This window comes from Dipodomys spectabilis, unplaced genomic scaffold (genome assembly GCF_019054845.1).
Source record: "Dipodomys spectabilis isolate Male_0828 unplaced genomic scaffold, ASM1905484v1 ptg000422l, whole genome shotgun sequence".
NCBI classification, from domain to species: Eukaryota; Metazoa; Chordata; class Mammalia; order Rodentia; family Heteromyidae; genus Dipodomys; species Dipodomys spectabilis.
Genome location: NW_024871099.1, coordinates 1,565,191 through 1,577,500, shown reverse-complemented (window position 1 = coordinate 1,577,500; position 12,310 = coordinate 1,565,191). Strand labels below are relative to the sequence as shown.

Here is a 12,310-nt window from a genome sequence, read left to right as displayed (position 1 = left end):
TTAAGTGGAGATAAAAGTCAAAGTCTGAGACTCCCATCTCCAATTAAACACCAAAAAGCCAGAAGTGGAGCTGTGGCTCAAATAGTAAAGCACTAGCCTTGAGCAACAAAGCTCAGGGACAATACCCAGTCCTGAGTTCATGCCTCAGGACTGGCACTGAATGAATGAATGAATGGAGTGGATAGATGAATGAATAGCAAGATCACAAACCATTAACTGTACACTTTAAAGAACACAAATGAAGAGTAAACTAAGCTCAAAGCTAGTAAAAGGAAAAATAAAGCTTAGAGCCACATAAGCAAAACCTTCAACAACAACAAAAAAAGAAGTCAATGAACCCAAATGCTGTCTAAAGAAAAAGGTAAAAATAGAAAAGATTCAAATTCCAAAATCAAAAACTAGCTGGGACAGTACAACTTATTTCACAGAAATAAATAGGATTATAATGAGGCACTATGAAAAGCTGAGCACCCAGAAATTGTGACAACCTAGATTAAATAGTCAAATGCCCAGAACAATGGAAATTATCAAAACTGATTCAAGAAGAAAGGGAAATTCCAAAGAGACTTAATACAACTAAGGAGAATGAATCAGTAATGACAATCAGTAAGAAAAAGTCACAGATCAACTCGCCCAACATCCAAAGAATTAACAACTGGGACAGAGACAGAGCCATGGTGCAGGCAGTAGAGCACATATCTAGAAAGCAGCAGACCTGGAGTTCAATCCCAGTACTACCCAAAAAATAAAAGTTTTGCCAGGTACCAGTAGCTTGAAATACTAGCTACTCACTAGGTTGAGATCTGGAAGCCCAGCCCAGGGCAGTAAATTCTGTGAGACATTTACACAATGAACTACCAAAAAGCTGAAGTGGAGCTGTGACACAAGTAGTAGAGCACTAGCCTGGACCAAAATAGCTCAGGGACAGCGCCCAGGCCCCTACATCAGCACAAAAACAAAACAACTAATAATAGTACCAACTAGGAATAAAATTGTTGCAGTTTTGGAAAGGTTAAAAAGTACCAGAACTCTCATGATCCAGCCAGCAGAGATTTATGAGAAAGTCATCCAGCAGTTGGAAACAGTTTGGTAGTTCCTTCAAAACCGAACTTCTGTGGTTCTAGGAAGGTGGCTCAGTGGTAGAGTGCTTGCTTTGCATGCATGAGGCCCTGGGTTTGATTCCTCAGCACCACATAAGCAGAAAAACCGGAAGTGCTGCTATGGCTCAAGTGGTAAGCACTAGCCTTGAGCTGAAAAGCTAAGGGATAGCACCCAGGCCTAGAGTTCAGGCCCCACGACCAACCAAAAACAAAACACTGAACTTCTATTTTCCATATGACACAGTGGTCCCAATGTGGGAATTGACATATAGCAGTGAAAATTATATTCACACAGAAATCTGTGCATTATGTCAAAGCAGCTCCATTTGTAACTGCTGAGCAATACAAGCAAACCAAACGTCCTTCAGCTGTGAGCAGACAATGTGTACACAACACATCATGGAACATAATTGACAGATGTGTGCACACAAACCACAGAACACAATTGACAGACATGTGCACACATGCAATGGAACAGCCATGTGCACACACCACAAAACACAATCAACAACGGGCTGGGAAGGTGGCTCAGTGGCAGAGCGCTTGCCTTGCATGCGTGAGGCCCTGGGTTTGATTCCTCAGCACCACATAAACAAAAATAAAACAGCCGGAAGTAGTGCTATGGCTCAAGTGGTAGAGCGCTAGCCTTGAGCTGAAGAGCTGAGGGACCGCGCCCAGGCCCAGAGTTCAAGCCCCATAACCAGACCCAAAAAAAGAAAAGAAAAAAAAACCCACAATCAACAAACGTGTGCACACATGCTACAGAACACAACCAAGAGACATGCACACACATATACACACCATGGAACAAAACTGACAGATGTGCACACACACAATGGAATACAATCGACAGACATGTGCACATACACCATGGAACACAATCGACAGATGTGTGCACACACACCATCGAACACAACAAGCCACATGCACACATACCATGGAACACAATCAATAGACAATGTGTGCATAATTGCAATGCAACACTATTAACAAAGAATGAACCTCCATGTTCACAACAGTCCAGACAAGGCAGTATAGTGAGCATCTACGACACCACTTTCCAACATTTATGATACCATTTACATGAACATTCTAGAAAAAACAAGACCAACTGTGCAGGAGGCCAACAATGAGAGGGATCAAGTCCGTGCTTTCAAGCCATAGAAGCAGGTGAAGGATTGAACCCCCAAGCAAGACCAATGTGAGGGATCTGTCCCGGCTGAAATGTATACTCCACCTTACAGCCCAATTGGGCCAATGTCTGGGTCTTAACGCACAGAATAGTATGGCCAAATAAAGCTCATGTCACTGTATAATTTAAATTTAAAACAAAACAAAAAACTTGTGAGCTGAGCACTGGTAGCTCACACCTGTAGTTTGAAGCCAGCCCAGACAGGAAAATCCTTGAGATTCTTATCTTCAATTAACTACCCAAAAACCAGAAGTAGAACTGTGGCTCAAAGTGGTAGAGTGCTAGCCTTGACTGGAAAAGTTCAGTAATAGTGCCTAGGCACTGAGTTCAAGCCCCAGGACATGGACATACACACACACACACACACACACACACACACGAAAAGATAATTATATCCCATTAAATAACAAAAACATAAGCTATTAACAAAAAGGGGGGGACACTGAACCTGCCTCTGGCCCCAGGGAAAGGCTTCCTCCCTCCTCCTCAGCAGCCTTTGTAACAAAGGTTCCAGTGGAATCCATTCAGTGGCCCTACAGATCTGATAGCAAAGACCTCCTTCCTGCCAGGTGCTAGTGACTTCATTCATACCTGTAATCCTCATTTCTCAAGATAGAATGGTTTTGAAGCCAGGTGGAGCAGACAGACCTGTGAGACTCATCTCCAATTAACCAGCAAAAAGAAAGGGAGCTATGGATCAAGTAGTAGAGCACCATCCTTGAGTGGAAAAAGCTAAGGGACACTGCTTAGGGGTCTGAGACCAAACCCCTTGGGCTGGCACCAAAAAAGAAAATCAAAATTTTGAGAAGTAAATTCATTTGATTTCATACTTCAGACTTCCAAAGTCATGGCCACCAGTGCATGAGGAAGTACTCTGTTAAGGGAAATATAGCTTTAAATTATGGGGCCATAACAACCAAGGCTCTGAGCACACAATGGGGTCTTGGAATGCATGCAGCCACAGCTAAGAGGGAACTAATGTAACTTCCTTAATAGACATTCAATGTAACAAAATACACCAAAACATTTCCGTCAGTTACTATAAATTATTGTAGATGTGAGTAAATCATCTTAGAATTCATTTATCATAGGAGGTCCTCAGGCATATACATGTCATCTAAAAATTATTTTAGATAAATATTGGTCCTAAAAGTCATCATGTTTGGTTACTTCCCAAAACCATTTTTTTTTTTTTTTGGGTCCGGTCGTGGGGCCTGAACTCTGGGCCTGGGCACTGTCCCTCAGCTCTTCAGCTCAAGGCTAGCGCTCTACCACCTGAGCCACAGAGCCACTTCCGGCTTTTTTCTTTTTGCTTATGTGGTGCTGAGGAATCGAACCCAGGGCCTCGAGCATGCAAGGCAAGCGCTCTACCACTGAGCCACCTTCCCAGCCCCCCAAAACCTTTTTTAACTACTGGGAAGGGATGTACCATACTGCTTCCTCTGCCAGAACTGTTTTATTGTATTAAATATCTTATTGTTAAAAAAAATTTTTTTATGTGTGTGTGCTGGTACTGGGGCTTGAATTCAGGTCCTGGGCACTGTCCCCTGGGTTTTTTTTGCTTGAGATTGGCATTCTACCACTTGAATCACAGCTTTGCTTCCAGCTTTTCACTGGATCACTGAAGAGTCTCATGAACTTTCCTGCCAAGCTGGCTTCAAACTGTTGATCCTCAGATCTCAGACTCCTTAGGATAACAAATTGCAGAAGACACTATACCAGTACCTACCCAAATGTACTGATTTTTTATACTTCTTAATTTCTGCAAAATGTGACCAGGTGGGCATGGATTCCAAGCCAGACCTACCATTCTCCAGCTCATTTCTCCTTGATGGTTCTTCTCAAACTTTCTACTAGTCACACAGAGCCAAGCCTCACAGGCCAGAGGTCACAGAGGTAGTTTTGGTAGCTAACAGTCCACCCACCGTGCAATTCGTGGGCCAATGCATCACACAACAAGGAACCCCATTTACAGGAGGTACTTACGTTCTTTCCGGTGCTCTGCTAATCCAACGGCCTGCTTGGCTGAGCACTTTGCAAACCAGTTGTCCCCTAGTAAAACAGTGACTTCATTGGTGTGCACAAGTTTTCCTGGCATGAAGGCAAAGGGGCCAAAGGGTACCTATTGTTTTAAACACACATACACACACACACACATACAAAAGACAAAATGTTTTAAACACTAAGAAGTAATAGATTTTGAAGCCATATTCAAGGACCCTACACCACTATAGAAGTCTTTCTCATCTATACTCTGGGGGAAAAAACATCATAGATTTAGAGAAATTGAACATTATGTTGAAATTTGACCAGCAAAGTCTAGAGAAAATTGCTTCCAATGAATAAATCAATATTTAAAAACAAAAATAAAAATCAGGCTGGATTGCTGGGGGCTACTCAGAAGGCTGATTTCTGAGGATCATGGTTCAAAGCCAGCCCAGGCAGGAAAATCTGTGAGATTTTTATCTCTTTTAGCCTTAAGTGAATAAAGCTCAGAGACAGCACCCATGACCAACACCAAAAAATAAATAAACAGGAAAACAAATTTGTGCCATATTACATGTGTATCTTAGAGAAAGTATTTGAGGAATATTTTTTACATTTATTTATATTAATGACATTTTGGTATTTTGTATGTTGGAATATTAATTCTTAAGTATAGATGAAAGCAAAACAGTAGTGAAATATTGTCAATGGAGAACAGTTTGGGTCAAGAACACTGAAAAACATTTCTAAATAGCCATGTTTCATAAAGTATCAGTGAACGTGGCCTGTGACACTGAGATCATGTGGGTAGACATAACCAGAAGCAGTGTCCCGGAGGAAGGTTCTCCAACGCAGACTCAGCCAGGACCTGGGAACTATGTCAGACGAACACCATTAAGAAAGAAATTAGTAGCACCTTCTAACATAAAAATCAATGTTCTACGATGGAATTCTGTGACAAAACATTATGGTCTATTCCAGCTCTGGCAAACAGGAAATGGCGAAGAACCACATTCTCGTTGTAATTAGTGTTTTATGTAGTTAAGTTTGCCCAGAAAATATGTCAAATCATAAGCTAACGTGTATGTCACTATAGTGTAAAATTCCATTCTTATGGGGGAAAAAAAGAAAAGTTAAGTATCAAGGACTGCCTTGATTGTGCTATTAGAAGATGCACGGAAAACAATGCACCCTAGGAAGATCACCTCTGATGCCATCCGTCAGCTGAGCAGTTTGTGAACTGATACACATACCGCAAAAACATCCCACAATTGTTCTGCTGGGAGCCATGGCTCACGCGTGTCATCTCAACTACTCAGGAGGTTGAGATCTGAGGATGACAGTTGGAAACCAGCCCAGGGAGGAAAGTCCATGAGACTCTTAGCTCCAATGAACCAGCGATCAGACTATGGCTCAAGTGGTACAGTTTTAGCTTTGAGTAAAAAGCTAAAGGACAGCACCTGGGCCCCAATACCTCTACAATGATCAGAAAGTACCCTAAACATACCATGATGTTGTAGGACAACTTATCCGGCAAGGTGCTGAGTCTCTCCTGAAGGGCACTGTAATCATCATCCACCTTCTTCCTGTGGACCCAAAACACCACACGCTGAGAGAGCTCACCAACAGTCCTCCCAGCAGGCTATCTGTCTTAACACAAACTCATCTGAAACCTAATTTTAGTCATTTACAGATTCCATTTTGTTTTTTTAATTTTGAAATTCATTTTCACAAAGTTTGGCAATGGCATTATTTTCCCATATATTTATTAAGAATTAAGACTTGCTAGAAGTTGGGTACTCACATGTCTGATACTTAAGTGTTTGCTAAGCTGGAGGATCATCGGGACTAAGTCAAATGGAGAAATGAAGGGCAAGAAAAGGAGACATGGAACTTCTAGAACATTCTAGAACAGTGCCTACACCCTGGCTGTGAGGTAGGAACCTTGAACACATAAAATAGGAGCCAGTGCTTCCGTTCCTCATCAGGAAACGAGGCTGAGAAATGATGTGTTATCAATTCTTCAATTATCCTTACTAATGTCATTAAGAGGAGATTTTTAAAAATCTAGCAGAGGGTAGGAGAAATTAGGCAAAGACACTATAAAAACAGCACTTCAATCTGGCTGTGTGGCATCAAAACGGAGTTAACACTGATTTCCCCCATGTACAGCATGTGATTCTGTGGGTGCAAATGTAAGCAGCAGGCAAAACTAGAGGCCTAAATCTGATTGTAAGCAGAAGAGAACCCATTACCAATTAAAACTCTCTCTCTCTCACCAAATCACCAAGTAATTTACGTGAACATGTGGATAGTGTGGAATTGAAATAAGGATTAAGCTACAACACAAATAATCTCTTCCGACACAATGAAATGCCTATGTTCTAAGTACCATGGACTGCTTTCAATTTACTACTGTATAGCAACTGCAGCCTACTTACAATAATCACACTTACTCTTAACATATGAAGGAACTTCACAGATATATTTCTATTATTTATCCTTAAAAGATTGGTGATGCATAAGTGTCACTGACATGTCTTGTCTTTCAGAAGAGGAGGTAGCAGGAGAGGAAATCAGATTTCCTGGATTAGGTGAAGCAGGCAGTGCATTTAACCTAGATCTTCTGACCTTGTTCTTTTAAGGAAATTTGCATGTTCCACTGTACACATAGATTTATATAAGCTTCCTCCCAAAAATCAGAAGGAGGAGGAGGAAGAGGAAAAGGAGGAGGAGGAGGAAGAGGAGGAGGAACAGCAGCAGCAGCGAGGCACCAGTGGTGCACACCTGTAATCCTAGCTACTCAGGAGGCTGAGATCTGAGGACTGCAGTTCGAAGCCAGCCTGGGCAGGAACACCTGTGAGACTCTTATCTCCAATGAACCAACAGAAAACCAGAAGTGGTGATGTGGCTCAAGTGGTAGAGTGCTCACCTTGAGCTGAAGAGCTCAGGGACAGTGCCTAGGCCCAGAGTTCAAGCCCCACAATCAACCAAAAAAAAAAAAAAAGAGCATGTCTACAAATACAATAGAGTAAAACGTCATTTCTTCTATTTAAGGGGAGCTTTAAAAAAAGTCATCTTTCTGGATAAATTGTTGCACAGGTAAAATAGCCAAAAAGCTTTATGCACAAGGGTATGTACCAAAAAGCATACAGCTGCTAAGTCAGATGTAACAGATAGTCCCAACTGTACTATTTTACCCATACAGGTCCTTCCATGGTGTAAGACTTCCAGGGGACAATGGGTAACTAAGCACCTTACAGGTCCAAGAGAAGTGACAAGGACTGAGCACCCTGCTCAGCATTAAGCACCAACTTTTCCTAGGAAAGTCCCAGAAACACCAATTGTATAACTTCCAGGGAAGATCTGTTACCCACTGAGATTAAGTCACTCCATGGGACTGTATGACTTACTAAACGAACCTGAAGCTAAGTAAACATTGGGTTTCAGAGAGGCTGGCGTGAGGGATCAACTGGAGAATGTCCACAAAGGGCTGATTTGGGCCAATGCCTCCATAGGACAAAATAGATAGCAATTCTGTAGAAAACTGATACTTTTTTTTAATTTGAATTTTTATAAAGAATGAAAAATCACTATGGCACCACCCAACGGTCCTTGTCGGTTCAGAGAAACAACTGGTCGACTCACATCCATACAGGACAACTGGTCCACCACAGGATGGTTTACATATTCCAGACATGATTTTCTGCATGTGCTCAAGGACCACAAGCTGCCTCTGAGTCTCTATGATTAAGTAGCAGTAAACATTTGACATGCTTGTACAAGTAATTTTACACTGGAAAGGGAGACTTGGTAGGGAAAAAAAAACTTTGTACATTAGAAGAACAGAAATTTCAAACAGAGGTAATACCAGGATCAGTGTCAATATTTTAAATCAGTTTTACGCTTATCATTAATAAGTACCACTAGAACAACATACAAAAAAAAAAAAAAGTAGATGCCACTTGAGAACAGTTTACAGTGGGAGTTGCTATTTCTAAGTTCTGAACTGTTGAGTAAAAATAGGAAAGAAAATAAAAATAATGGGCAAAGTAATTTAAATGCAGCCCAGGCAGAAAGGAGGCAGCAGAAGGCTGGCAGTGCTCTGGAGAGAATCAGGCCTGAGGGACTCCCTTCTCTCGGGGCTCCTGTCAGAATGGCACAGCCAGGACCAAGCACTGATCAAAACGTGACCTCCTAGAAGTCCTCCTGAGACCAAAGGGCTGCAACAACCCCAAAGATCACAATGACTATGTGTTTAGAATTGAGTGATAAGTGTTGGAAAAGTTTACTTGTGCTAAACAGTTGTTTACTTTTTGGAGTACCAGTCACGAGGCTTGAACTCAGGGCCTGTGTGCTGTCGCTGAGCTTCTTTGCTCAAGGTAGTGCTCTACCACTTGAGCCACAGCTCCACTTACAGCTTTATCTAGTGGTTCACTGGAGATAAGTCTCCAGGACTCTCCTGCTTCTAAAGTGCCTCTGAACTCTGAGCTTTAGATCTCAGCCTCCTGAGCAGTTAGGATTACAAGTGTGATCCGCTGATGCCCAGTCTTGTGTTGAAATTTGAACTCATTTTTTTTCTTCTATTTTGTTATTTGAGAATATAACTGATCTTTGGACAATGCGGTCATATTGAAACACACAAATCCAAAGAGATAATTATTTACAATAGTGTTTTTTCAAATGTAAAGCAAATCCAGATGCAATTAGAAAAGGCATTTTGAGCCTACTTACTTAGATATGTAGGCCTGCTTGTTTAGTTTCACATTAGGTAGGGGGAGGAAGGGAATAAGGGTGTTGGTACTGGGCTTGAACTCCAAGCTTGAATGATAGCCCTGACTTTTTTGCTCAAGACTAGTGCTCTACCACTATAGCCACACTTCTAATTCTGGCTTTTTACTAGTTAATTGGAGATCAAAGTCTGAAGGACTTTCCTGCCTGGGCTGGTTCTAAACCCAGATCCAAGATTCAGCTTCCTGAGTAGCTACGATTACAGATGTGCGCCACTGCTCACAGCTTCAGTTTCACCATACTTGATCCTTCTAAATTAACTCACCTGTCACTACTAAGCTTGAAAAGTGCATCCAAATAAGATGTGATTCATATTCAATATCTTACATAACTTGCAGTGAAAGAGTAAGTTCAATGAGGTATGTGCATGAGTATTAAAGGCAGAATAGACTGGTGTATATCACTTACTTTGAACCTCAAGGATTAATGGATTACAGTATGGATAATACATAATCAAGGTTCATCCATACAATTCTTTCAACTTTACTGTATGTTTGAAGATTTTTGTAGCATATATAAAAGGGTTAAGAGTTGGAAAAGACTCATTTGTAATCTTTCTCATAAAAATCCTTGTTAAAAAAAAAGTTTTATACCCCTGTTGCAGAAGCAAAGGACATAACCTCCATCTTAATATTTTTAAAAGATGAAATAAAATTTCTGGTTATAACAAGATGTGAGTTAATTTCACTTCTAAAAAAAAGAACTTAATAGAATACTAACTTTTTTCTTCCTCAGCAAAAGTTTCCTCTGGCTCTCTTCCCCTTTGGTATGATTTTTAAAAAAAAAATGAGGTGTTTAAAAGAGAAAAGGGGCCATGTGTTCATGTCTATGCTAATCAGAAACAGTTTACTTTTTCTTTTTAATGAAACCCAGAATCTGAAGTACATGTGCGTCAATATATGACCTTCACACATTATTTTTGGAACATCTAGAACTTCTTATGAAGCATCCAAGACAACCCTGTCTCAACTCAGTTCGTCAACTATTTATTGCTCACCTCCTCTGCAACTGAGCCTTATGCCATATGCCACAGGGGTCATCCACAAATGCAGCCCTTTTAAACTGTGCAGCCCATCCTTATTAAACACCCACTGGCCTGAGGACCACTCTGAGATGAAGGAAATGGAGGAATATAAAGTTCAGGAAAGATACAGATAACGATCTTTTCATTTTTAAAGCAAGGAGTGATAAATTACACACACACACACACACACACAAACACATTTATTTATTTACTTGCTTATTTATATTTAACTGGGTTTTTGTTTGCTTGGTTTGTTTTGTTTTCTGAGTGATACCAATGGAGCCATGACTCTGGCCTTCTATGGTTTAGTTTTCAGGTAAGGCCTTGTATTTTTTTCCCAGGGCTGGCATTGGCCTTGGGCAATCCTCCTATTACTATAAAGGATTACAAGCACAAACCATTATGCCCAAGTTAATTGAACTAAGATGTGTCTTGCTACATTTTTGCCTTGGTTGGCCATGAACTATGACCCCAATGATCTCAGCCTCCAGGGAACAAAAGCAAATGCCATTTTTACTTTTAGCCAAAAACTACAAAATATCCTTGAAGTAGGAATCTAGGCTGCTGTTTTCCACCATCTGGTGGGAAAAGGAATATTCATTAAAAACCCAAATGGAGGAGCTGGGAAGGTGGCTCAGTGGTAGAGCGCTTGCCTTGCATGCATGAGGCCCTGGGTTCGATTCCTCAGCACCCCATGAGCAAAAAGAAAAAAGCCGGAAGTGGCACTGTGGCTCAAGTGGTAGAGCGCTAGCCTTGAGCTGAAGAGCTGAGGGACAGCGCCCAGGCCCAGAGTTCAGGCCCCACAACCGGACCCCCCCCCAAAAAAAAAGGGTTTTGCAGGACATCAATAACTGACCTGTCAATCATCATGGGGCATGTTTCTTCATCTATATCACTCTACATCGAAGTATTCATACATTCAAAATCAAAAGTTTAAAACTGCCTAACAACACATTTAGTGTAATTTGGAAATACCCCAAACTTTTTTTTTTTTTTGTCAGTCGTGGGGCTTGAACTCTGGACCTGAGTCCTGTCCCTCAGCTCTTCAGCTCACGGCGAGTGCTCTACCACTTAAGCTTCAGCGCCACTTCCGGTTTTCTGGTGGTTTATTGGAGATAGGAGTCTCACGGACTTTCCTGCCTCGGCTGGCTTTGAACTGCGATCCTCAGATCCAGCCTCCTGAGTAGCTAGGTTTACAGGCATGAGCTGACGCTCAGCCTTCAGTTAATTTTATGTGATGAGTTTGTGGGTGATTTTATGTCCTTTTGATCTTCCTAAGTTTCAACAATTGATTATATTCCTGTTATAAATCAAAAGGAGGAGAGGAAGTGTTTTGTGTCCATCACTACTTGTACCACATCATAATTTAGAGCTTGCCCATTTCTACGTAGATTTTTCTGTGCTTTATCCTTAAAGTACATTTTAGGAAGAAAGTAATGTTGCTGGGAGCAGTAATTCAGGTCACGGCTCCTACAAGAACTGAGGAAAAGGGTTGCTACCTCCCAAGTATTTTCAAAAGAAATCTCTCACAGGGCTTTTGTTTCTTTCTGTTCTGTTTTTAAATTTTGGCAGCACTGGGGTTTGAAGTAGGACCTCATGCTAGGTAGGTGCTCACTTGAGCCATAGCCCCCCACCTTTTCAGTAGTGAAAAGTAACAATAGTCACACCTTCAGCAGGTAAAAACATATAGAAGCAAATAAACACAAATAAAAATTAAATTATGTACTGGTGATCCTAGCTATTCAGGAAACAGATCTGAGGATCAAAGTTCAAAGCCAGCCTAGACAGAAAAGTGAGACTCTTAGCTCCAATTAGTCAGCCAAAAAAAAAGCCAGGAGTGGAACTGTGGCTCAAGTGATAGCGCCAGTCTTCAGCCAAAAAAAAAAAGAAAAACAAGGGAAGGCCCTCCCCGCAAAGCCCAGAACCAGCACAAATGTGTGTATACGTATATGTAATGTGCATGTTTACACATATAATATGTAAATGTATTTACACATTGTTTGCATATATGTGTGAATCTACATGTGTACATAATGCACACATGTGTGTGTTGTGTATTATGTGTATATGTTGGCACCTTCCTTATGTCCTATACAGGTTTTACAGCATATTGCTCTTCTTTTCCAAATGTATGTAAAAATGAAAATCCTCACAGTAAGCCAGTGGTGCACTGTTCAAATCTAATAAATAAAATAAAAATTAATTAAGTCATGCCAA

The 12,310-nt window shown here is 41.0% G+C and overlaps 1 protein-coding gene across 1 annotated transcript in view; it reads right to left on the bottom strand.

The window, feature by feature from the left end:
- Positions 1-12,310, bottom strand: part of Uri1 (URI1 prefoldin like chaperone) — a 54,807-nt gene that overhangs the window by 16,074 nt on the left and 26,423 nt on the right. The window contains exons 3-4 of the mRNA XM_042668167.1: positions 5,786-5,864; positions 4,279-4,414 (exon numbers count right to left, since the gene is read on the bottom strand). Coding sequence (XP_042524101.1) covers positions 4,279-4,414; positions 5,786-5,864 — 215 coding nt within the window. The remainder of the gene's footprint in view (positions 1-4,278; positions 4,415-5,785; positions 5,865-12,310) is intronic.